A 27,400-nucleotide genomic window follows, 5' to 3' on the forward strand; every position below is an offset into this window, starting at 1 on the left:
ATTGAAAACATCAATAGATGCATGAAAATGATAAAATGTGAGAAATACCCAACAGATGAAGGTGTTGCGCACTCAGTTTAGCAACTGAGCCAAGGCTTACTATGAATTTATCAATCTGGCCCTGTTCAAAACTGTCTGAGTTGTTCTCCAATTTGATCTCATCAGACTTGCCCTTCTCGCCATAGATCTGCATAAACACTTGGGCATCTGTGCCTGCCCCCTTCACATCTGAGGTCCAAATCCACAGGGACCATGGGTACTCTGGAGTGGAAAAAAGAAGGTGCATAGTGGCATATGATGTTTCTTGGACTATTTTTCTGAGTATGAAATATCTACAATTTGCTGTTCTTTAAGTAAAGGACTGACTTGAACAAAAAATAAACTCACTTTTCTGTTTTCTCTGCCTGAGAGACACCATCTCATACAGCTCCCTCTCAATCAGTCCATCTCCCTCGTCCTCATCTAGCCACATTCCACATGGAAATGTTTGCTCAATGCCAGTGAACGGACAGTATATTACCACCTAGAAGAGAAATGTCTAAATGGTGAATGAAGGACGTTTTTAGAATCACTCCGTAACCCATAAGAAATGAGCAGTACCTTTTCGCAGTACCATCCAGCACCTACGGCACCATTGTCGTGCCCAATGGTGACTCTGCTCAGAGGGCTGATGAGTTCACAAATCTCCACATTGAAAATGTCAATGAGACCACGCTCAAAAGCGCCGCCCTCAAGAAAAACTTTGCCGCTGTTTTTTGAGCCCTTGGAGCCGTGCATAACTATGTGGATCTTAGAGTTGGTCCCTGCACCTCTTATATCTCCAGTCATCACTTGCACGTTGTATACAATTCCTAAGTAGATGCAGAAAAATACAGAAAATATTACTAATTTATTTCTGAATCTAAAAGAAAGATGTTTGTATATGACCAATATACATCAAGACAAGCAAATAACTATTTTTATTCACTCATGAGTTACTTTCAATCAATAAGACAGTGCCATTTGACTTTGATTTAGCCAATAATATGATTGGTTAGAGTTAGAAATCAAAACTACTTGATTTAGAAAATAATTATGGTCAGGGTGAAAATACGTTCTTTTTACATGAAGTTATTTTCCCTCCAGTGTCATGAAAATACATGTGTGGATGTGAATCAACAGATTTTTCTGACTTGACGAAATGGTTTCAAAACTGAAATTGAAATTTTTCAGGAATGTGAAATTCTAGAGACTTCAGTACAGTTTCTTTGCACAGTTTGCCTTCTCAATGTCTGTCAGCTGCTTTCGTGGGAAACAAAAGCCTGAAAGTTGAGAAGTAGCAAACACATAGAAAATTATTTTTAGATTGCATTTCAAATTGAATTTCAGTTAAATATACTGTGGTGATAGCTTGTGTTTTCTCACCCATTGGCTGCATGGATCCAACCAACACGTCTCTCTGTATTTTGCCATCAGCTTCATCCATGGCAAACCAGCGATTAACTGGGAACTCATACACTTCTTTATTCCCCATGTCATCAATCACCACCTACAGGGAAAGAAGTATCATGTACTATCGCATGAGCACCCATCTGTAAAGGCTGTGTAGAGTATGCCTGCATGTGCTGGCTGTACATGCCTTATCTAGAAACCATCCAGCTGATGAGCCCCTATTGTTATGGCCAATGGTGATTTTCTTCAGTCTCCCCAAGTTTGGAGCCTCTATTGTAAACTTATCTTCTGACCCACGTTCAAAGTTGTCCTTGTCACTATCCAGTCTTCTCTCTCCTTTCATAATAAACAAACCATTTCTGAATGAGAATCACACATTGGAATTGCAGAGTAAAAATAGCTGCAGTCAATAACAGTGAATGTGGTGAATTATGTTGTATGTAAATATTATGTGGGGGGTTTTGATCAATGACAATTGAATCACCAACTGTTTTGGTATTTAGCTGACTGTTAAAAAAATTTAGGTAACAATGTAAAATATTTACAAGTCAACGATTAATCTATTTGCAGCTGTAGCATTTTTTCTGTTTATATCTTTGTATATTTAATCTGAACATGTGATAAACATTTTTCTATTTTTCTTCATTGTACAAAGTTATATAATTATAATGAATAATGAGGGGAAAAAAAACATTACCACACTACCTGTGTCACCATTTTCTCCAAAGATATTCAGAAATACATCAGCATCTGTTCCACTTCCCTTCATGTCAGCAGTGAATACACTCACGAGATATTTATTCACTGCAAGACATGGAATGTGATACATTCAGTTATTAATTAAATCATTTACTGTACAAATAAAACCAGAAAAGCTAAAAGTGTTATTTTGATAAGATCGATTTTATTCTCATGCTGAAACTTCCTTGCAAATTGACTCTAGGATTAGTTTCCAGGTTAAAAATGTATTAAATGCCTGTCTATTCGTGAAACAGCTATATTGCTCCAACCACTCCCTCATAGCACAATGACTGCACAGTGCCCTGCTTAATTGACTGTAGGTGCTAAGACATGAGATCACATTGCAGCAAAGGTTACCGGCACTGGTTTTACCTGAGAATTACACTCTGACGGAATTTAGTTACAACCTGAAATAGTAGGACGCAGACAGCAGACACAGTGGTACGAAACTGGTCAGACTCACAGCATTGCCATGGTCAGTTGTATTCAAAACAAAGCTTAAATCTGTTTATATGTGGTGGACATATTTCAAAATATATTATTTTAACCCATTAAGTCGTCAAGGTACATTTTAAAGGGGTTTTTAGATATCTTAAGAGTAGAGTCTACAACCTATAATCCCTGTGGTTAATCTGAAATCTGGTGCATGTATTTTGAAGTTTAATCAGTTATTATGATGTTTTAGCTGTTGTGAACCTTTGTGTCTGCTTTGTATTATGTCTTTGTCCCAAAGTGACCTACATTTTGGGACGTCCATGGGATTCATGCTGCCCAGCAGGTCTCTCACAAACAGGTTGTCCCCCTCCTCCCGACTCAGCCAGTTGTTGCAAGCAAAATAGAAGCGCAGATGGGGTCGGTTCATGTCGGTCACCACCACCCTGTCCAAGAACCAGCTGGCGCTCATCCCTGTGTTGTCATGCTCGATCCTAGGGAAATGACATTGTTGTGCCCTGTAGGTAATCTTAAATGAGCTTGTCGCATCAAATTAACCTTTGTTTGTTAGTTTGTTTGAAATTTACTATGGGAAATACTGAACAAAAATGTATTTTGTCTTTAAGCGTTGTAGTTCACGTGTATCAGAAAAGTCATAGCCGCTCAGTGAAATGAGATAGAAAAGTATGACTAATGGGGCTGGCATGCTGCGTGAAGACACAAGTTGCTACAAGCAACTTGAAGAGTGCATGCTCCAGTGTCACAAATGATCACGGTTAATGGGACTGATAGGACTAGGTTAAGATGAGTGAAAAATTCTGATTTTCATAATACATATATAGCATTTAAAACAATGTACTGAGGCACTGTAGAAATATTGTTGTTGTTCATTCATTTAAGATCCACCCACAATCCTTCTCAAATCTTAGAATACTAGCTTAGTGTGTAAAAGTATGTGCCATGATTACTCTTACAACTGTAGAGCCTCTAATTTCTTCTCCATGGTGCAGCATCTCTATGTTTAGAAATCTCTGACTGTTAAATCTTTGATTATTTCACTGTTCATGTTTGCTGCCTGTGATGCAACTCTGCCTCTCTCCTCTCGAGTCAGACACAAACTCACAACAACAGATGGGGCTTAACCTTCTGTCACTACATGAAATCACTGGAAGGCCAGCTGTGCAAGCTGGGGAAAAAGTGAGAAGTTTTCCAGTTGGATGGTCTCTGTAAGATGCGATTAACCTGTGTGCATATTTAACTATGAAGCATGAACTATGTTGTTGTAGGTCACCTGTAATTGTGCATACTGTGCATTTGATCCATTAATGGAAACAATAAAATGTATTGGAGCGTACAGTGTTAAATCATACAGTACCTCATCTTTTTCAGAGGACCCACATTGTACGTTTTGATACGGAAAACATCCGTCTTGTTCTTCTCAAATGCAGTTCGGCTTCTGTAATTTGAAATGTGGAGAAATATTAGAATTTGTGAGAACGATGCATTGAGTATTTTCCTGTATTCAATCAAGAGAGATTAGTCCAGATGGATAAAGGAGTTGAACTCTGAAACTGTAAATGGCATCCCCTGACTGATCCGGCCTAGGATACCCTTGTGGTCTCATGGCAGTGCTATAATCTGAAACCTTCCTGAGGCTTTGCCACTTCATCGCCCCCTCCTCCTCCTCCTCTTCCTATTCGTATACTGTACTTCGACCCCTCACAGAGATGGACGGGACATGGAAGCACATCAGACCCCCTGTACGGTGAATGAGATACCTTCTTTTCCGTTTACAGAGAGTACATGCCTTTGTGTCTGACCCACATCTCCATCTGTTCTCTTCTGTTTGCAATGTTCAAGCTTCAGATAGTGCCAAGGATTGCATAATTATGGTACAAAACTGCCAAATACTGTCCACCACACATGAATACATGTCCTCATTCTCTATGTTAATTCACCTGAAAGAAATGATAAAGAGATGTTTATTTAGTTAAAGGCAAACTCATCGCAAACTTTGGAATTCATGTAATTTGAATGTGTTACAATTACACTGAATTACCAAAGATTTGCATTTTTATTCTGCTGCGATTTTTCAATCAGGCACTTATGCTTGGGAATATAAAAACCTGTATCCATACCTGTATCATGTGAAGTTTCAATCAGTTGTGACACAATACAGAAAGGACCTAACGTATATCAGAGTAAGGCGAAACTCCTTCAAAGAGTCAATGAGTCTTTCACATCTGCATATGGTATTTCATCAGCTGAGCGACAAGACAGTCACACAGCATAGAGATACTGAATACAAGGCATGTTGATGCTGACCAAAGTAGATGAATGAGACCACCACAAGGTGTGGATGACATGGTCCAGAGTGGCTGACAATAAGTTGGTATATCCTATACGCTTCACAGGTAACCCTATATGACAATCAATGTGTGCAGAGATAAAGGGAGCCCGCTGCTGATAAGATACCCTGAGAGTCATTTGATCATCTGCATAAATGACATCGTGGTCTTCTTTCATTTCTTTCAAAATGGAAACGAAGACCGGCCATGTCACACAGTTCCCCCTTACTCCAGATATTCTGAGTCCGAAACCTCATAAACCTGTATGGAAGAGAGATTCCAGTGTCACAAGCACACTTTTGTAGATAAAAAGGCTCAGTCATGGGCCCTGCTGTCATCAGGTTAACGTTGAAAAGGAGTTCTCTCTCATACAGCTTTACATTCAAAATACAGCACGACACAAGACCAGAATCATAGCCATCCTTTTGTATATTTATTAGAAAATACCTCTTTGCTGTGCTGAAGAATCAGAGAAGAATAGACAAGATGAAACACAATTATTGACTTTGTAATAATGCTAAACTGGCAAAACTTGTTGGTCATATAAACAGAAAATTAGCTCACGACACATAATAAAATATACTCAAATTAATCAGAGCTCACTGAGACTTGATCTGAATTTTGAAAAAAACAACACATTTATCAAATAAATTCAATAATAACAACATAAACTTTGAAACTCACTTGCTTGCCAGGTGAACCTTGGGCGAGATGCCAAAGTCTCCAAAAAGGGTAACAAAGATATTAGCATCAGTCCCAGCTCCCTTCACATCACCCGTGACAGTGACCACTTCATACACTGAAAGAAAAAGAGTAAAATGGATCCTAACAGAAGACGAGATGAAAACTGGTGTATTATTGCAATAAACCACACTTCCAAAATCGTGAAGCAAAATCATGGTGACTAACAGGGGCGGATTTCAAGAACAATAATGAACAAAAGCCACATCCTGAGACAGTGTTAAAAAATCTATGAAAATTAGGGAGCATTATGTTTCCCTCCATGCATGGCTGCCAGGGAATTCAATGCTGCAAAACTGCAGCCAATCCATGTCTGGCGTGATACACCAGCCAAGCCTCTCTCACATTTCACACCGTGTCATCGTCTGACAGTTGAGCCAGTTTGTGTCTTTAAAGGCATCTGGATGTTGATGAATTGTTACAAAAATGTTGTACAGAAATCCACAGGATGCAGATGATGAACCCTAAAGTGATCGTTTGACTTTTGCACTGAGAGCATCATGACTTTTACGTTTGCAGTTAGTGCATAATCGTGCAAAAAAAGAGAACTTTGATTTCTCTTTTCCTTGGCTTGTGAGTAAAAGCTTACAAAACATGTAATTTGTGTTTTAGATTCTTTGTCTTTAACCAAAGTCAAAAATCTGTATTTTCGGAGGGCATTTTAAATTAAACCATTAAAACAGCCTCTGCTGCAGCAACAACATTAAATCTTTAAAGGGAGAACAGTCAGAAGTTGTAAACTCTATAGTCCAGCTACATTGCTGCTCCTGTAAGAGTCAACTCCTCAGTCTTGCTATTATGTAATGGTGTAACATATGAGGACTTAAAGGTATGTATTTATGACTTTGTGTCAAAACTCTTTTAAACACTTATGTAAGACCCACTCAATACAGTTGATTTTGAAGAGCTTGAAGACATTTCTTGTAGAATAACCACTAAGACCTAAAGGGGTCACTTCATCAGAATGAATATAAAGAGAGCATTAAGTAGCTGGGGATAGAGGATAAGCTCAAAAGGCCAAATGACCAAAGGATAACCTACAGAGGAGGAAAGGAGACTTAGTAAAGAGCTGTATAACTGAAGTCAGTCCAACAGAGACATGGATGCCATGACGTTTTGGCCATGAAAAAAAAAAACATCTGAAGACGACTTAGAGCTGACTTTACCTTTTTCCACATTCAGTGAATGGGAATCTATGAATATTCTAATTGACCCCGCCCACATCTCACCAGCAGCTGACAATGTCTGTCCCTGTTGACTCCATGCTGACTCTGTTTCTACCTAATTTTGTTGATATGCTTTGTAACCCAGTACAAAAAAAAAAAAAAAAACTTATAGACATGTTGAAAAGGATGAAGCTTTGATTCTAGCAGTGGGGGACTAAGCGTTTAAGAGAAATTTCCTCATTCAAAAAACATTTGAATTGGAATGCTGCAACAGCGGCAAACCCTGTTTTCTATAGCAGAATTTGCAACCTGATTCTGACACAGTTTAGGCAGTGCAGGCTCCTGCTATGCTCTCAGTTTAACACTGATAAAAGACAAAAAAAATCTTGACATATTTTGTTGCACCTAGACTTCCGTATCCTGTGTAAAGGGACAGCTTCAGTCTTACATTTGTTAAGCTTTGATAGCAAAAACAGAACTTAAATGCAACATACTCTTTGTGACCCTAAAAATACAATTTAAACAAGGAATGATGTGCTTACTTTTGCATCTTTGCATGGAATAAATGTATTCATGAGAAAGCAGGACTGTTACGGTGTACAAGCAAAGTGCTGAATCAGCTCTTGTACATTTTATTGTTGGGTTTGGTACCCAATCAACACTAACCTCAGCAATTGATATTCACTCTTGACTTTAGGAACTACATGTAGTGAAACAGAATTATAAGACTGTATTTAAGGATGAAATTCTAAAAAAAAAAAGAGACTATACCTTTAAAAAAGCCGTTCAACACTGCTTGAGTGTCTCTGATGTGCTTTAAGAATGCTCTTTCTGGCTCCCAGCCCTACCTGTCGCCCCATCCAGCAGTGCTCCTAGTCCCTCAGACCGGGACGGCACCCAGCACCTGTCTACCCCTGGGCCTGTGTTCGACTCCATTCATGTGGAACATAACTGAGCTTCCACTCAGAACAATCACAGAGGGAATCCCCAGGCTGCTTACAGTCAGAGCTGAGGGGAGCTGGAGAAAACCTTTATTTCGAACGGATGGTAAGTCCCACCAAACATTCTGTTTTTATCCAGAGAGACATGTTGTTGATATTTATTTACTTTAAATTGAGCATGTGAGGCCTCTCTGTACGCCAGTGTTTTGTCCTTACCTTTCTTTTTGTAGTACTCATCTTCATATCCATCAGAGGAGTCGGTGTGGTAGTTAAGCAGCTCATTCTGGTAGACAGCAGCATAGTCCATCTGTTTATTTTTGGATTTTTTCCCCTTTTTCTTTTTATCTTCATCACTGTCTCCAGATCCCTTCTTTGCCTTCTTCTTTTTCTTTTTCTTTGAGTCCTCCTCCTCTTCCTGCTCCTCAATTAAAGGCTCCTCATCATCATCATCATCGTGAGACTTCTTCTTCTTCTTGCCTTCTTTAGACTTTTTATCCTTGGACCCCATCTCTTCTCCCTCTGGATTCTCTGCGGATGACTTCTTCTTCTTCTGCTTTTTCTTTTCTTCCTTGACTCTCTCGGTCAAATCCTCTTTGAGCCTCTCAGATTTCTCTTTTTTGGGTTTGGCTCTCGTCTCATTATTGTTCTGCTCACCCTCACAGTCTGTAGTAGTAATCACAGCATCGGCTTCAGCATCACCTTTCTTTTTCCTCTTTTTCTCTTTAACCGTATCACCCTCCTCTTTATTCCTCTCTCTTTCTGAGGGCTCCTGAATCTCAGAGCGCTCTGCGCTCTTGTGCTTCTTCCGACTCTTCTCTCTTTTTGTGGTGTCCCCATGGGTCGATCCATTGCTCCTCTCCGTTAACTTTGGCTCAGTTTCCTCCACCTCATCATCAACCTCTTCGGTTTCCTCTGAAGCTGTGGATTTTTTCTGTTTTGACGGCATCTTTTATTTATCCACTTCCCTGGCCTTTAGTTTCGTAAGTGCTGCCTTGAGTTTCTAATAGTGTAAGACAATTCATTTGACCCTTGGCTGCAGGGAGGTTCTGGGATCATGGGCTTCAGAACAGCCCGGGTTAGCAAAGCTGCCGATAGACTGACTGAGGACACGCTGGAGGGATGACTGCCCAGTGGGCTCCTACCTGAGAAGCATATGAACATACAACCAATAAAAACTACTCATGAAAAATTACTGTCACCTCTAAAGTCACGTGAACCACAGGAGAAAGCCCTGTGAAAAAGGAGCCTTGCACAGAGAACTTATCCTCTCTGCCATGACACTCTTCATTATTCATAGTGTCAGGATCGCTTTACGGGCCGGGGGCGTCTCGCTTTTACATGCGGTCACACACATGCAGACAGATAGACAGAACATGCGAACAAAAAAAGAAAAACAAACACATGCAAACTCCTTTATACCGGCTTTTCTTTGTTTGGGCATAGTGTGCGACTGTGAGACTAAATCTGAGTCAAAGAAAGCCACAGCTGCCAGTAAAGTGTCTCTATGACAGCAAAGTGTCTCTCTCTATCTCTCTAAATATTTATGTAAGTCATTTTGCATAAACACAGTGTAAAAATAGTCCATCTCCGTCAAACACGAAAAAACGTCTGAAACTCACCAACGATATGTGATCACTTAATACAAGAATCTTTCAAATCTGCATAACTGCAACTTGTTTAAATGCAATTAACAGATTAAATAGACAAAATAAATTGATTTAAATGATAACTGATTTCTTTGAATTACCAAATCAAATAATTAATCAGTATGACTCAGACATTATTACATTACTTGAACATAAAATCGATTTAGAACCTGAATGTAACAGTGTTTAACATGCAGAATAATATTGTGAATGTCTTCTACGTTATGTTCAGAAATGGATTATTTGAATTTTTTGTATTGAATTAAGATGAATTCTAGTGTGTTTCTGTATACTTGAGGAGTTGTGGTGATAAACAATATCAAGCTGAAACAAAAATTTAAATATGTATATGTTAAGTTATGATTAACTATTAACCTAATTTTACCAAGGAAATATCATGTAATATCAATACATTTTGTCTGTCTTTAGCAAGTCTGTGTTTCATAACTGAATAAATTACTCTCAACATTTTTGCTGGACTTCTTATCACACTGGCACATCACATCTGCACTTGACTCTGAGCCAAATCATCCCATTAGCCTTATTGCTGCCATCTGACACCTGATAATGTAGACATAGAGAGTAAGGGCAGAGTTTGGTCATATTGATCTTTCAACATCAGATTACCAACCAACGGATGACAGCAGAGTCAAACCTCATTTGCCTCAGCGAAATCCCTCCCCTAGTTTCAAAGACAGAATGCTATTCATTAGGCTTGTTGTGTCACTGTTCTTGTAAGGTAATTAGGGGTTACAAAATGTAAAGTCGAAATAATCTATTTGCTTGTATCCATCATGACTCTGTCTTGACCCATTAAGATATAATGTGTTGTTTTAAAAAAGCATTCCAAAACCCGAGCATCCTCAGATCTTTTTAGGATTTTCTGAGGAACTCAAAACTTTACTTTAAAACATTTCAAATTTAAGCATATGCAGGAATTTTGAATATGGGTTCTGCAGTAACAGCTGTTAGACCAGCGGCATGTTTAACTTTTCTAAAGTATTTATTTTAAACTGGAACTGCATGTATATCATGTGAAGGCATCAGACTTACCTGAATTTGCTTTTTAATTAGTTTTTATGTTGAGTTAACTCAGACATGTTTGCTATGTCAGGCTTGTAGGTCATGAAAACCTAATTTGGCACATTAGTTTTAATCAGAACAGGTGACTGATTGCCAACATAGTTCTGTTTGCTGGCAGATAAACACAAACAATGACCATCATAATTTTATGTCAAACAAATTGTTAAAGGACTACTTAAAATGTTTTGATCATCGGCACTTGAACATACCTTGTGGCCTGAGGTTCCTCCAGGTGCTTAAACTTTTATTTAAAGCTGTTTATTCATAATTTCCATCATAAACTTTTTATTTACTAGCGAAGCATGTTATATTTCAACAATTATCTTTGAAAATATATACAAATTAGGCTCTTATACCTTTAGCTGTTCATCAATAGGTGTTTTTTTTAATAACTTCTCCATTAGCAACTTTTTAGCTAGCCATCTTATTTAACTGTTTATGCATAACCTTTCGTTGACCCATCACAGTGAGGCTACTCTTAAAGGACATATGTATAGAGGGTTTATGAAAGGAGTTCAAAGTTCTCATGTCATATTCACTACTGCATGAACTCAAAAAAACCCTCAGAAATAATCTTCAAAATGTTTTAAACTACCTTCCTTGTTCACTTCATATCTGCACACCTTGCCAGAGTCATTTTACATCAGCATGAGTGCCTCCATTTGAAAATAGCTTCTTAATTAATCAAAAAGAAAAATCCTTGGACATTACAATAGGACTGGGACTGACTGGAGAAATATTCATTGTTCTTGTATAACCTTTATCTTTGACCTGATGGGTATATGAAAAACCTTCTACTGTCAAACTCTGCACATATCACTCAATATACTTAAGAGAAAAACATATTCATAAGCATTAGCTCAGTGCAACAAATATAAAAAGGAGCTTGACTCCTCTCATATGTGCAGCCTAAGCAGCACCACAATTGCTCACACACACATCCTCGAACATACAAATGGGAAAATCCAAACTCGTTTATTTACAAACACAGTACCAGTAAAAAGAATGCTCAAGAGTCAGTTAAGAAGCACTGTGTTACATGTTTACCTCTTTCTTTTACACAGACTAATTCCCCTTATTTTCCATTCCTAATTTACTTTTGATTGTGGAGCAATTTAGTTTTTAAGCCAAACGATTTCGGGCTCCATATTTCAGTAACTCATGTATATAAGCACACAAAGCGTCTGTAAAAAGGATGACAGGAACAGCATTTTTGTAGTGAATCTCCTTCCAATGTAAACTGGACACTGGACAAGTATGCAGCCAAGCATCAACAGAGGAGTGATAAAATATTATTTTACAGTCTCTTAAAATCTTTTATGGTGTACACAAACAAAAACAAAACAAACATAAAAAACCAGCATAAATCTGCTTTTCAGTCGCTGCTAAATGCACAATGTTTTCTTCAGCGCAAACTGAATGCTCACAGTTCAAAGTAGATGGTGAAATCCATACAGCATTGACAAAAGCGTTGTAATACAACAACAGAGAGGGGCGGAAACCGTCTTTTTTCATTCTTGCATCTATACTCATTGAGAACTATACAACTCCTTTTAGTTTCGTGTCTACATCTCCGAATGCGCTGTGACCGATAGAGGCTCAAGTGTAAACATGTGTCAGTGATCATAGAAGCAGGCACAAACAAAGCCAAGTATAGAGTAAATTCATGCAGAGCATTACATGGTTATGAACAGTGTCTACAAGGAACAACTCTGAATAGAGCCAGGAAGGGCTCATGCATATCTATTCCATACAGTGTGTCAAATGCCCCTTAATTCAACAGCCAAACCAATCTCTATTAAGATGATAATGTACTTGTTGATAAGCAAGACACACAGGTGCGTTGCAAATCATACAGAGGGGTTTAATACCTCATAAGGCAAAAATGGCTTAAGACAAGACTGACAGCAAGAGGCCGGGTTGCACAGCAGCTGCCATGCTGCTTCACCAATTGGATGGCCTTAAATGTCAAAGGTTGGTTGAAATACTGTATTTATCTGACTATTATCCAAACCGAGGCAAGCCAAAAAACAAAAGGGGGGTGGGGATTTTGCTTCTAATCACTCTCTGTGTGTTCAACACAAATATCGGAGGATATTTTCAATTGGAGAAAACAGGCCACTGAAAACAGGCCATTTCAATGGTGTTTTAAAATATTCACCCACCGAATCTGGCGAATAGGAAATAGATTAAAAAAGTAGACAATAAGATGTTCACGTTATATATATCTGTTTTTTTTGTTTTCATATTAGCTCAATAACAATGTTCAGGCTTGGTTTTACACAAACATTAAAAGCTGCCACACCCACAGAGTGTCCAAGAAAAAGAGGAAAGAAGAGAGCAGGATGCAGGTGCACAAAGACACCCACTGCAGCCCCGTCTCAACTTAAATATCTGTGCAGTTGAGTAGAAAACAAAACTTCTGTACATCAGAGACACTAAAAAACTTCACAGAACTAACATTACATTTCTGACCACTTTTCACATTAAAAACAAGCATCATATGGTCTGAGAGTCAAAGATATCTGTAGTGATATGACAGCTGTAAAGACACACTGAAAAGAGAAATATCTTCTAGCGACCAATCTTTAAAAAGTAGGCAAATTAATGGGAGCAAATAAGTGATAGCTCCCAAAGCCACTCCTTAAAATGTGAACTAAAACACTGTGGATAAAAAATAAAAATGAGGGATCACGTGCACTGCTCTGTGTGTACATTAATGATCCCACGTGTGTGCATGTGAAGGAAGTTGAAAATTTCGTGAGGCATGGCGTGGAACCCTGGCCGTGGCTTGACGTTGTCATAGTAGTGGTGAGTGATGAAGATGCCAGAGGGGTTCATGGGAAATGCCCAGAACCCGTAGAGATGGACCTCCTCACACAGCTCTAAGGCAGCGGTCACGAGCATCAGCCCGCTGCTCAGCCGCTTTGCCCGGACGCCTTGCACTGCCCAGAAACGCTGCACATTGAGCAGGTACTGCGGGTGGAAGAAGAACACGCCTCTCTGGGAGTCAAAATCATCCAGCATGTACTTGACTCTGAAGGATACGTCTGTGTTGCGGGTGTTGTAGAAGGCAGGTAGCACCACTGAGGAGTTCTCATAATTCTGCAGTACCTCGTAAAACGGTCGCCGCCATTTCTCCAGCTTCTGAAATCTAAAGAGAAAGTGATTCATACAAGAGAACACAAGAGGAAGAAGCATACTAAAAAGACAAATAACTTTATCCTTCCCCTCAGATCCTTATTTACAGTACCTTTCAGTTATAATGCTCGGATTTATTGTCACCAGATCTGTTTTAGTGCCCACATCTGCTGAGTACTTGTCATTTATGGGTGGTATGTTGCACCTGAAAAAAAGACAGAATTCATATCATCTTGACTTGTTGTCTTGACTTCAACTTGACATATTTCAGAACAGGCTTCTTGGGCTGTTTGGGTCAACGAAGTAGAACCAATATGGGACACCCAGGCGGGTGAAATTAATCCAGCCCAATCTCATTCTGACTGACTCCAATAATGCTGTTTACTCTGGGTTTTCTGGCATCTCAGATGCAGAAAGTAAGTGTTTGTTTTCATATAACTGGGAAAACAGTGAAAATGTTTAACATGCTGGATTAAGGCTATGATGGGGTGCATGTTAACTAGACCACAGTCCTTCTCCAAATCTAACTCCTATAAATCTGTGATGTAACACCACGGTTATAAAATCCATTTTTATGTGAGCCCTGAAAATTAACAGCCATATATGTGTTTTTTTTCTTTTGTCATGTTGGAGAGGCCACAAAGACGCCAATAAAAATGTGAAGGATTCATATAACAAAATGACGTGGTGCAGGGCTGGAAACCAAAGTGAACTGCAGTATCTCTGGCAGTTTCAAACATGGGAATGCACATAATAAAGGTCAGTGTACTTCAAAATGAGTTAAAGCACATAGCCCTAAAGAATCACAAACGTCTGTAGTGTTGCTTTAATGCCTTAACATAACCAATAGTTTGTGTTGCTTGAACCTAACCAAGAGGTTCTGATGGCTAAGCCTAACAAAAACACCAGTAAAATTGTGGCAAGTGAATGAAAACAAGGAGGTGAAAAAATTGTTGTCAAAGGTGAGTCCCATGTTTGGGGATCCTGGGACTTTCGTCCTTCTTCTCCAGCCACCTTATGGCTACCTTGCTGTCTATTTATAACTAAACTTTCCAAAAAAGCTTTCTCATTACTGCCATCTAATGCTGCTGACGCTGTGTCTGGCATCAGTGCCAAAGGACACCAGGTGCATATCTCAGAGGTGTGCAGTGCTTTGACAAAATGGCAGTATTTGACACTCTCAAAATAAAAACACGTTGAAGGTTTTAGAATATTGAACATTGGTCTAAGGATATTAACTTCAACATCTTCTTGTAGTATAGCTTCAACTGACATTAGTCACTTAAACCAGTTTGAAATGAGAAATCAGTTTTGTTTGCCTGTGAGAGAAATCAAGGATTCACAAAGTTTCAAAAATTACTGAAATATATCAACAAGTTAACATTGAACAACAGCCTAAATGGTAGAAAATAGTCAAATTACTAGACAGGAACATTCCTACCTACATATGCAAAGTTTTGGATAAAAGTTTTTTATGTGATTACATGTGTTGGCATTACTAACTCCAAGTCATTATCTGCCCAGCAGTACAAACAATATCATCATGCTATTACACCAAATGTACAAGTCCTAACAGATTTCCACAATCATAAATCACAAAAAATAGGCATGATTGTACTTGTACAGCCCAACATAACAAATAGTGAAAGATTACATCCTGCCTACCTAAAAACGAAATCTGCTGAGTCAATTTCCTTTCCACATTTACTGTTCTTGATGATCCCGCCATTTCCAATAACAGCACATTTCTTGTACTGGGATTTGGAATACGGCATATCCTGAATGAAACGGACATTGATGTAAGAAAGAGATTAGAAAGAGCTTTTCAAAGGGTTTAGAAAAGTCAGGAAAACAACAAAATAAAAGGGAAAGAAGCAAGAACAGAGAACCACACATTAAGAAGGGATTAACTCACATCTGGGAACATCTTAAAGACCTCTGTGGTAATGGGAAGGATACCGCTGGTGTCCACCTCGTACCTCAGCTTGGTTCCTGCAGGAGTGTTCCTCTTGGTGGTGAATAAAAAGGATGGAGCATTACAGCAGCGAGACAGAGACATCCTTTAGGAGGATATCAGAGAGTATTAAAAGTGAGTTTGACTGTAAAAGAAGTACAGCAACATGAAGACCAAAAATATCACAATCTATGTGTTTTGTTGACATTTTCACCTGCTGACTGTCTGGGGAGTATATGTAAAACTAGTACTACAGTCAACCAACTTAATTATGAATTTTTATGTGCAGTTTTTCTTCTTCTCTGACTTTACTTAAAAGAAAATGTACGAAAATGCTTACTTAAAGTTGCTGGTCTCCTCCTTGTTCTGCTCCCACCTACACACCTGCAGGTTTCGCCACCTCTCAAACAGCTCTGAGGTTTTCACCCTGGCAGACAGGCAGAGAGACTTGTGGTATGAGGAACGATACTCATGTCCATGTATTTTCCGATTAACCAAGTTTCTACAAGGGTATAAAGTTGAAGAAACATGGTTTAAAGAAAAAGAATAACCAAAGACAAACAAGCAGGGCAGAAATTGCTGTAATGGGCCTGACATAACTCTTGTAATGCCGCTGGAAGGAGACAACAGAAATTATTCAACAAGTGTGTCTGTTTTTAGCTGTCCTTGAACTGGCATTCCCTTTGAGCTCGTTGGGTGATGAGATTGGCTCTGGGAGGCTGGCTTGGGTCATCGTTTTGCTGTCTGGCAGAGGGACAGCAGCTGTTCTCTTCCACAGGTAAAGTGGCTCAGGGCCCAAAATTAGTTTGACTATAAAAGTTTGACAGCCAGAGGACTGTGTATTAAAGTTCACCCGGACAATGTTCCTTTTCATATTAGATGAGAGTAGCTTCTCAGATTGCTCTCAACACAAATGGTTAATTAAGAGCTGTAATGAATGTGAACAATAATCTTCTGCAGGATGTGAAATGTTCATTTATAGCATGCTGCAGTGAAACAGACTATTTTAAGAGGAGAACAACAACTCAGCTGAAAGGTGTCAGAAATAAAATAAACATTGTACTGTATCTGCAGGTGCTCTTTCTCTGTCAGTTTAATTTCAGGTTTCCTTCGTCTTTTCTTTTTACCTGCAAGCACAAAGTGCGGTTTCTTAAATAAGGTACGTATTTACCAAACGATTGGAAAATGCAAAAGCTCAACATCAGTTTAGCTCGACAGCTCTTGATCCGCCCTTAGTCTCTTAGAAAATGTCATGGAAAATTCGAAGAACAGGATGTACAATCAGGTGAGACCTGACAGAGTCTAGAAAAACGTTTTATGCTCAGAATTATCTCTGTGCAAAAACAAAATCAAAACACAGCGTTATTTTTGGTCAGTTGTTCTTACATCAACTGGAAACTGCTGAGCTTTGTCAAAGACGTGTGATATACACTGACTTTGGTACTACATGACTGATTCAACTGAATACCAGGGCTTTATAATTACACACGGTGATATGTTCTGTCAGTAGTAGTTGGTTCAAAATGTTTGGTCCATACTAAAACTTTTGCAACAAACATTTGTGCAGATATTCATGGTTCCCCGAGGATCATTTTTTTATATATTTGTCAACCTTTTTCTTCTAACACGACTATCAAGTTGGCATTTGGGATTTAGTGTGAAATGATTCAGCAACTACTGAGTTGCCATGACATTTTCTTTATGTGAAAACTTCTGTAAATAGTGCTCAAAACTGCTAAATAAATAACTTTGTGTTATCTGCTCTTTTGACTTTAGCTCTATTTGTCAGGGTTTTTTTCCCAAAATAAACAACCAAGACTTATTTGATTGAATTTGAGGCAAATAATGAACTCATTGCATTAAGTCATGGATCTGGATCACTCTCTCTAAAACTGCAAGAAAGAGTCTGTGCTGTTGTTCTTGGTGAAGGTGATCTCTGAGTCCCTTTTTAGTTATAGTAGCAGATACTTGCATGTGAAAAGGCTAAACCACAAAGGTGAGCACAGGAAACACTAAACCTGCTAAACATGAGGCCTGCAACTTCACAAATTCAAACTCAAATATGGTGCCAACCACCTTAAGGTATTTTTAGGGTATTTCACAATTTTCACAGGCACATTCCGAAAGGCTGAAGAGGTCAGAAATCCAGCAGTTTTACAGTCAGGCAACACACTTTGTCTTGTGCTCTTTATTAGGTTCATCCACATGCTGAGGCACATTGGTCTGACAATAAACTGGTTCTTCCTCAGGAGTTTTGAGCTTCTCAAAAGATTCCATTCTTCTCCTTTAGTGGAAATAAGTAGAGCTTATCTGCTTAAACAAAATGTTAAACACTGTTATTTGGATGTCCAAAAGGTATGATTTTTGTTGTTATTTATAATTATGATGATAGCTCAAATTTGTCCCATGCATTGACCTCCAGGATGTTGAGTTTATTTCTGGACTAATATAAAAAAAAAGGCAAATTATCTCTATAGTTTCTTAAAAGATGACAGATAATATCTTCAGGTGAAAAAAATCTAATTCTAAACACACATTCTTCTACCACGTGTGATAAATGATAACTCACATTGTCAGGACTTTGACGTCCATGATCTCTTGTCTGAGCTCCCTGCATGCAGTGGAGTTGTAGTCAAATGAGCCGTCATAGTTTTCCAGATACCTGAAGGGATAAACACAGTCATCCTATGCCTACAGCAACTAACACACAAGAGAATAAACAGCATTAACAAAAAACTGTGCCAATAATTTGTAACATATATGTATGCGAACATATTTAAGTAAACTGTTTTGAGTTGAAAACTACATGTTTATGGTTAGAGTTTATGAAATATTATTAGAGTATAAGTACAGCATTGTGGGATGACAAATGACAGAAGTGATGCAACTGATTTTAGGCCTCACAAGCAGGATGATTGTGGTGTTTATTTGACACTTGCACCAGATTCTATAGCATCTTAGTCTAAACCAATGTGGTAAACTAAGTGGGGAAATATAACACCTCTCATATTTTCATTAAACTGAATACAATGAGAACTTGCATGGTGTAAAACTGGTATTGTGGGGTTAAAATGTGTTTATATACTTTATATTCATTTAGAGTAATAACAGGACACAGTTGGAACTGGAAATTAAGTTGATTCTTTTGCATTTAGTTAAAATGGTGGATCAGATGGTTATAGAATAGTCTCTGGTGGATATGAGCATGAGTGTCTGTGCTTTTGTATCAAAATATACCCTGATTGTCAGTTGTGCTGACTGCCGTGTCAAGACATTATGTCTGACAGCCTAATTTTGTGATAATCCAGTTCATTGTGCACATAGATGCATACAATAAAGGCCAATATTTTAGGAATTTATTCTGAAGTCTGAAAACCTTATTTTTGACACACAAAACAATCATTACAATAAGTTTTTAGTGTGTGCATCTGTGGTTTTTTTTGTGGGCTATACTAAATCTTTTTTGGATGATTTATGCTGATTGGACAGTTTGAAATAAGTTGCCATTTTCCAGTGCGTTGATGCCTCATTTTTTTGCAGCACAGCATTAAGGTACATACATCAGTATGATGTCTGAATAAAGAGTGTGAGCGTGTACTTGTGTTTTGGGATGGGTTGGCTAAGATGGAGGTTGAGACAGGAGGAGAAGGAAACCACCAGCGTTGCTCCTATGTTCTGATAGGCAGCGCACAAAGAGTATTTCTATAAGACTGTGTTTAGTTTGATCACTGAGTTTGAGCATTTATTTGCTTTTCAGATTATTGTATATGCAAGTGGGATAACTTTTGAAGGTCATAGAGTTTTTTTCTTTCCTTTTACAATAGCAAATATCAAATAACTTTGGATTGATGTATTGTGACGGCATGACGGTTTTATTTCACACCTGTTAGCAGGCGCCCGATAAACATTTGCATTTAGTCACTAATCAGACGTTTTAATCCAAAACGATTAACAAGCGAGAAAACAACAATCAAGCTTCAGTGCAGTAAGAAACCTTGTCTACACAATGTGTGCTAAATCAGTATAAATTCATAAATAGCCATCAGTCTTATCAACGTGTTCATTATTTCATTTATAATTCAATGATGATTATCTTGATGTTAGCACTGCTCATAAATTGTCTTTTTTTGGTGATTCTTTGGATCAAGTTTAAAGGGGACCTACATGTTATTAAGTTAAAGCTTTATATTGATATTCTTGGACCTCCCTGGAGCAGCTTCTTTTGACAGAGAGAAAACAAATTACTTTACAGTGTTTAACGAGCTGATTTAGCTCTCTTCTCTTCCATGCCCAACTTCCAAAGATAAAACCAAACATCTCTTTGTGGTAAATTTGACGCTAATTATCTGTTTAATGTGTGGTGCACCATCAATTTAAGAGGCTATTATACTTGATTAATTGTCCATGAATATAATATTAATTGATACCAGTACTTGAGCCGCCTTGGCTTCCTTGCAGGCTGCATCATTAACAGCAGGTGTTGCTCCTGGAAAAATGACCCTCTTGAAGAATTACGCATATGCAAACTTAACTACACAGTTTCAACTTATCTGCATTACTTTAGATTATTATTTGATATTATTCTAACAATTTCAATCATTGTAACTCAAGTTTTAATGGGTATTATTATGTACTTTGACTGTACTTTGACTGTGTGCTTGCTCTGGCCATAGGTTTTGCAAGAAAGTAGGATTAAGCAATATTTAGTTATCATTATTTGTATGAACAAATGCCTCATGGGGACATATTTGGGCAGAGGATTGTCCGTACAGTTTTTTCAGTTTGCATGCAAATGCAACCACGTGCCATTACGCTGTATAGTTAAACAAATATGTAAAACGTTAAAAGGCGCAAAAGGGGAGAACTGTACATCGAGGTACATTTGCCTAATTTGTTGTACAATGACTCGCCTGCAGAGTTGCTCATTTTTGCCCTGATCCATAACCTTCCCATTAAGTCTCAGCAGTGGGTGACAAAAATGACACTAGTCTCTGTCTGACTGCATTAAATGGAGTTAATTTCATTAAAAAAATTATCTTGATAAATAGAGCGTCCTTTCATGGAAAATGTCACCTTTTGTTACAATGTGCACTGGGCATTTAAATATTCATTCATTTGTCGATTAATATTAGCTATGTCTACAATTGACAAATATACCTCTTCTCTTTTGTATCTGAGCTTTGGAAAGCTCTTGATCTTTTTTTTTTTCCTTTTATATGAAATGCATGACACTCGGGGGGATATGATGGGATTTGGCGGCAATGTTTATTTGTTAAAAGTAATGGCAGCGTATCCCAGATTTGCTAAGAAGCTCTTAGCGAATCTGGGAAACGCTGCCAATGTTGGTATTTGTCAAATTTTAAATATAGTGTGGCATTATGAAAGATGGAAAAAAATTAGAACACATTACCTGAGCCTGTGGAAGCAAAAGAGGTGAGTCTTTTTTTTTAAAAAAGTGGTCATAAAAGAATGCAACAAGCCATATAATGTCAAAATGCATTAAAAGAACAAGATGCTGGGATGGAATGATACAAAAAAGAAAGGTTGAAACTGGTTGTCTACATCCACCTGATGATGCAGTGTATTTCTGAGGTTATACTTCTTAGGAGTTTATATAACATATTAGACACACTGAATTGGGTTGTTCAATCTTGTTTTAGCTAAGATGATGAAACCTTTGCAAGTGTTCTCTGTTTGGCTCTTAAAGCAGGACAATAAATTACTCACTTCATGAGATGAAATCCATCTCTTATGACAAATTATTAACTGCACAACACTGGTTTTAAACCAGTCCAGCATTTTACCACAGATACTGAAATCTGCTGCTGGGTGACCTGAGGATTTGGAGATTTAGTGAAGGTCCCGTCCTTTTGCAACAGGGAAAGTAAAGTGGAAAAGGGGGGTAAATCCAGGTCGTAGAGAGAGACAATGCAGATGTGAGAAGAGGAGATAGGAGAAGCAGAGAGAAGTGTCCGCACTATGTACATGGCATACAAACAGAGTTGTGCATAACATATGAGACACAGGTTGAGGCGGACAAGGCATTTGGAGATGGGTGCTGGATGGGACACAGAGGTAAAAGGAGAAGCCAGTACATCAACAGGAGACCGTGGTTCAACCAGCTTCGAAAGGGGGAGGGGGAGGGTTCTGGGGACGAGGTGGACGGGATCAGACAACATGCAAGAGCAAATCTGAAGTGCAACCATCACTGAAAAATATGAGAGTATATACCTTTCAGACTAATGAAAAAGAAAGAAGCATTCTTGGGTTCTGTGAAAAATACTAAAAATGCCTTCAAACCGGCCTACCTTTGAGGGCGTTTTTTTTTCTTCTTAATGTCAGCTAGGCAGGGTGTGAGTATTACGGAGATCTGTGAATCTGGCTGAAAATGCTGGCGAAAACATCTGTCAACATGCAGACAGGTTAAGTTAGAGTTAAATGTGTGATGTAATCCTGTAACATCAGCCCCCCTGCTAACTTCCTGAAGCTGCAGATTTCAAAACAAGTAAAGAAGAAAACTGTGAATGAGCTGCTGCTTGTGTTCTTTCTACAGCATCTGAGGAGACTCGTGGGCGTACACCAGTCCACACATGCAGGGCTGGGCCATCCCTAGGTTGGCTTCGAAACTTGTGTTGTCTTTCACTCTAACTTTCTCGCTCTCTCACACACACACACTCTCTTTTCTCAGAGATGTTGTGTAGTCGGTCATGTTGGAAAGATACCTTTTCCTTCCATTTCTGGCAGGCCTCAGAGATCCATCATCGGAGAAATTAATGGGGCCGGTCCAATTTCCTGTCTCGTCCCCTTTGAGTCGGCTAAACTGTTGCGCACTAGTAAGAAAATCAGGCAGTTTATTTGGGATTTATTATCCTGCATTATTCTGCACACACAAGTCCATACATTCACTCATGAATCTCAAAAATTTCACATTCATACAAACATATGAATTAAGGGGGAGCAGCTTTTGGGCTCATGAAAGCTGTCAAAGTATGACACCAAACATGGTAGAAAAAGATATTTTAGTAAATAACACCATGGTTTAAATGGTTCATTTATGCTCTACTGAGCTGTTGCAACAATTCTGAAAGTGATTCATACATTCACACTTTGCAATTTTGGCTAGCAAGAGTGTTAGACTCGTAAGATGTATTTAAGTCACTGTAATTTAAGGGAGAAACAATATTCACTGCCAAATAGCTGCAAATGTCAAATTGTGTCCAAGGAATACATGCCAACAGATTTGTCAAGTGTACTGTTGCCATTATCTAATTGCCAGTTTAGGCTGTCTTTTTTTAGCCAGATTTCACTGATAAAGTGATTTACACCAAAGATCACTGTACTTAATTTGTCTAGCATCATTCAGCCTATGAAAATAGTGAAAATCCAGCCAAGGTAACATCAAGTCTGTCAGAAATAGAAACTATGGACTGCAGGGTCCAGTTTTGGACTCTCACAAGGTAAGGATGTTATGTATGTAACGTGAATAATTCGACAAGTCCTGGACTGACTTTTATATTTTCAATAGAACTCTTATTTCTTGTTATTAGAAAGTTGCCGAACACATTGAAATAATTTCAATCCATCTATCCAAACATGACTGGTTGTTCAACTTCTGCTATCATCTGACTAACAAGTATTCATGTGTGACTCATTTCTGTGAGTGCTATGTGGGCGCTGTTCTAATTTCAGCAAGGAGACTGAACCCAAAGAGCCTCTCTGGATGCATTATGAGAGCAGGAATTCATCACCGGGGACTTGTGTCAATACCAATCTGCAGGCACATTTAGCTTCTCTGAGTGCCTCTTCAACATCTCCGTAACACTGCAAGCGACAGCTGAACACACTGAAATCAGAGGCATTTGGGCTTTGGATTAGGATGTACAGTAAAAGTTAACCAAAGCAACAAAAAAACAGATCTTACTCATCACCAAAACGCTAATGATATAACTTTCAATGTCATGTGATGACTTGTGACTACATATCAGTTTAATATATCAAATAAGGAGAAAATTCAAATCCATTCCATTCATTTTCTCTAGCCACTTCATCCTGTTCAGGGCTGTGGGGGTTGGAGCCTATCCCAGCTAAACCTCAGCAAGACCATTTATCTCCAGCTGACTCAATTATGAGCACAGTTCAGACATTAATCCAAGCATTAGTAGACAAACAAGCACGGAGTTGTTTTGCATGTTCTCAGTCTACCCTGAGGCATGACAGTCAGTGAGACAGACTTAGACTGAGAAGGAGGAAAGGATTTATATTCTGTGACTTCTATGACCCTTGTTTCATGCTGTCTATCTAGAGGTTTCTAAATTTGAAAATATAACCAGCGTTGATTCATTGTCTCCTCTGCTTGTTTCCTTATTTCTTCACTATATCTTCAAGTGGTAGCTTTTGGGGTCAAATTGTAACACAATGGGTGCCATTTAGGGAGCAATATTCAACATGCAGGGTTAAAATGGTAAAAGTTTCTACTTTGGGCCAAAGGATGACCGTTTCCAAACTCTAAGCAGGTAGCTCTGTTGCTTGGACCCAGATAAAAATCAAAACTTAACTAAAATAGATAACCATGTCACATAGTATGTACCATGGTCATCACAGTGAAAGCACAAATGGTCTAATTTTTCTCCAGTTCTTTCAAACAGCAAACATTCCTGCTTTTAGCGAGTTTTTGTTCTCCACCTCCAATTTTGCTGCAGTCGGTCCAAAATGGAAATGAAAAAAATGAACAGAAGGCTGCTCAGAATCAGGGAGACATTGTGCAGCCCGCTGACAAAATGCATCAAGAGGGGTTGATAAACAGTCCAGTCAATTAACAGAATTATCTCTATAACTTCAAAGGATTGAATAACAATTCCACATGCTTATCAGTTTTTAAAAAATGCCAAATATTTGCTGGCTCCACCTTCTTAGATGTAAGAACAAGCTGTTTTTCTATGTTTTATAACGCTATAAATATAGTGTTGGTAGATAATACTTTTTTTCTCTTTTGATGGCACATCTGCACAGCCAGTCATTTTTGGATGGTAACTTGCAACCTTTGCTTTTATTCCTCCTGACAGGGAGTATGTTTAGCTGTCACCATCTTCAGGTCAAGTTCTGTGCCCTCCTTCATAGAAATGTGTCACTCAGTGGGATAATAATGAGCTTCTTTCAGCACTGCCATTTTACAAGCCACCCTTCTCCACTACCTGATGTCAGTGAACACAGGCAGAGAGCTGATTCATGCAATACCATAACATGGAAGCTCGGTGGCCAGATTCACAGCCAGTTTATCAAGTACAACATTGCTCATCACCTACGTTTGACATAAATGGTTGATGTCCAACATTTACAGGAGAGCCCCTTGCCTTTTTGATGGTTTGAGATTGATGTGTACACAAAGTGAGTTGGTATTAGAGGAATGATATATTTGAAATGTTACGCAAACTCCCAAATACCTCCACTACTGCATATCTAGTTGCCGCATTTACAGAATAGTTTTTTTTCTGATTAGCCCCAAAGCAAACAAGCGTGTTGTAAACATGCTGTTCTCAGGTCTGACTTTAGAGGGAGAAGAGGCTGGGTGTGGTCAGACCCATGTGGACGACTTCTGATTATTTACGCTTGGGGAAATATAATACGTCGCCTTCTCTTTAGTCTCCCTTTCTCTTTATTTTACACGCTCACATACATGCACACTCATTTCCTCACTCCCTTTCAGTCTCTCCCTGTCTCCCACTTGCACTGTAAAGACAGATTGTAGCAAAATGGCTGCTGCTGAGCCCACTGGTTTCCGTTGTGTGGCTTGTTCCCCCATCTCTCTTAGGCTGAGTGAGCACTAGAAGTAAAGCCAGAGCACAGGCGAAGAGAGGTGTTGTGAGTGTTGGTTCTGAATTCATGCATCTCTCTGCAGAAGACTGGATGCCATGAATCCACACTGAGTTTCACCAGACCAGCTCAACAAGGTAGCAGGGGAGGGGTTAGTTGTGGGGGACTCTTGGATTGCAGCACATATACGTTTGCTCTGTAGTAAGCATATATGTGCTGTCTGCAAAATATCTGCAGGTGAGGGGGTAATTTTTTCTTTTTTTTCAGAGTGAGATCTGGTGTTCCTCATGAGCTTTTTGAAACCACCTAAAAACATCAAACATCCCAGGTTCTCAGCATCTGCTCGTCTCGCACATAATCTTTCTTAGAGTATGAAGAAAATCAGTTTACAAGCTAGTGAACGGGCCTAAAGTAGACCACCAAACAGGGCTTAGCTCATACAAATAGTAAGCTGCAGAGCTTTGATAGAGCATGGCTCTGCAGTGGCTGTAAGTGCACTAAGTGCAGCCTGGTGAAATGATTTATTAAACAGGGACCATTAAGAAATACACATCATCTTTATCATGTTGCTATCTGCAATCATCATTGGCTCCAGTAGCTTCCATATGCATTATGATAATCATATGCCTCTGTAAGATGTAGCTATGACCAGTCAGGAAGACTGAAACAGAAAAATCAAATAAAGATCTTTGGAAAAGGAAAGGGAAAACATTACCATACACAGCTGGAAAACTGTGTATGGCATGAATCATGATGTTTATTCCTCAGAAAATATCAAAAAAATAAATCCAATGGAAATTGTTTCTATACAGCTGGGAAAAAGATGGATGTTTAATTGCTATTGTTCATTCCAGTCACTAACGCTCGTAACCCCCCTGCGTCCCAGTAGTAGTTCATCCAGACTACTCCCATTTAGTGTGAAAAAAATTTCAATTTATCATTCATAATCAGTATGAGGGCGTCTTTTTAGGGCTGGATTGTATCCATGTAAGTGTGCACAAATCTTTTTCACTGTAGGGCCTGCGCTAGAATGTCCTGTTAATGACGATTAAGGGGAAATAATCAGTACTTACCTCTTGATGTAGTTTTTGCCATAGAGAATCTGTTGCAAAAGTGTGACGAGTCCAAATGCGCAAATAAATATGAAACACAAAGATCTACTGCCGAGTATATCTTTACCCGACGATGGGTCGGAGTATGCCATTCTTCGGCGCAGCATCCAGGGCTGACGGTGACACCCGGTTAGGTGTCTCTCTCCACGGCATTCAGAACCAGGATTGCAGGTGCTGAACTGGACATTCTCCGTCACATTTCTAGGCTCTTTCGCTGCTCTCTAGCCGCAGCATTATTGGTTATGGGTGATATGCATCGCTATTTATCGCCAGTTGCGATCTCTTTTGGAAATCATTAATGATTCTGCGTCCTATTTCAAAATACCTCCTATATATTTTCATACACAAACCGGCAGGTAGCAAATCATCAACGATCTCGTAGGTATTTGTTGATTTCTATCGTGCTTCGCGCTTCGATGGATGTCGCTCGGATGGATGCAAGCAGATTGCAGATTGGCCAAAATAGCGCGCTCCAAAGGCTTCCAGACTACATTGAAATGTTAAATCAAACAAAGCATTGATGGTGAGCCAATTTTTTTCTATATGGATTAGGTTATAGATTGGATCTGGATATGATAAATACACATCCCCTATTCCTCATCTCAAATCTGAGCAAAGCGACGTGACTGAAATGAAAAAGAAGGAGGATGCGCCTTTTCTCAGCCTGGCAGCCGGGGGCGCGCCGCGTTTCTCTCACATGCTCCTTACTCAGCCAAAACCCAAGGTCACGGTCTACTTTTCAAGGATGCATTTGCGCACCTACAGCATCTCCAAGCACTTAATTCACCTTAGGCTCCTGACGACTTCGCAGAGCCTACCAGAGCTCTCATGACTCATTTAAAATTAGAAATTTC

The 27,400-nt window shown here is 38.9% G+C and overlaps 3 protein-coding genes across 6 annotated transcripts in view; 1 reads left to right on the plus strand and 2 right to left on the minus strand.

Annotated features, from left to right (window-relative positions):
* loxhd1a (lipoxygenase homology PLAT domains 1a) overlaps positions 1-8,746 on the minus strand; it is a 28,934-nt gene extending 20,188 nt beyond the window's left edge. Inside the window, exons 1-10 of the mRNA XM_072371814.1 lie at positions 8,017-8,746; positions 5,637-5,751; positions 3,980-4,060; positions 2,914-3,098; positions 2,137-2,235; positions 1,619-1,767; positions 1,405-1,528; positions 601-851; positions 388-523; positions 101-261 (exon numbers count right to left, since the gene is read on the minus strand). Coding sequence (XP_072227915.1) covers positions 101-261; positions 388-523; positions 601-851; positions 1,405-1,528; positions 1,619-1,767; positions 2,137-2,235; positions 2,914-3,098; positions 3,980-4,060; positions 5,637-5,751; positions 8,017-8,746 — 2,031 coding nt within the window. The remainder of the gene's footprint in view (positions 1-100; positions 262-387; positions 524-600; positions 852-1,404; positions 1,529-1,618; positions 1,768-2,136; positions 2,236-2,913; positions 3,099-3,979; positions 4,061-5,636; positions 5,752-8,016) is intronic.
* Positions 1-27,400, plus strand: part of ark2n (arkadia (rnf111) N-terminal like PKA signaling regulator 2n) — a 111,118-nt gene that overhangs the window by 53,237 nt on the left and 30,481 nt on the right. The gene's annotated exons all lie outside the window — the stretch shown is intronic.
* On the minus strand, positions 11,486-27,347 carry st8sia5 (ST8 alpha-N-acetyl-neuraminide alpha-2,8-sialyltransferase 5). 4 transcript variants are annotated; one of them, XM_072372132.1, is made up of 9 exons: positions 26,508-27,347; positions 22,347-22,454; positions 21,933-22,028; positions 18,194-18,286; positions 15,965-16,126; positions 15,586-15,730; positions 15,336-15,448; positions 13,783-13,875; positions 11,486-13,683 (listed from the first exon to the last, which is right to left on the minus strand). In XM_072372132.1, the coding sequence occupies exons 1-9, from the start codon at positions 26,651-26,653 to the stop codon at positions 13,221-13,223; spliced, it is 1,419 nt and encodes a 472-aa protein (XP_072228233.1). In that variant the 5' UTR covers positions 26,654-27,347; the 3' UTR covers positions 11,486-13,220. The 4 variants fall into 4 exon arrangements, with proteins under 4 accessions (XP_072228233.1, XP_072228234.1, XP_072228235.1 ...); XM_072372133.1 differs by having other exon boundaries at positions 15,965-16,051; positions 26,508-27,344; XM_072372134.1 differs by lacking the exon at positions 21,933-22,028 and having other exon boundaries at positions 26,508-27,345.

This window comes from Leuresthes tenuis, unplaced genomic scaffold (assembly GCF_036924035.1).
Source record: "Leuresthes tenuis unplaced genomic scaffold, fLeuTen1.0.hap1 SCAF_19, whole genome shotgun sequence".
In the NCBI taxonomy this organism is placed as follows: Eukaryota; Metazoa; Chordata; class Actinopteri; order Atheriniformes; family Atherinopsidae; genus Leuresthes; species Leuresthes tenuis.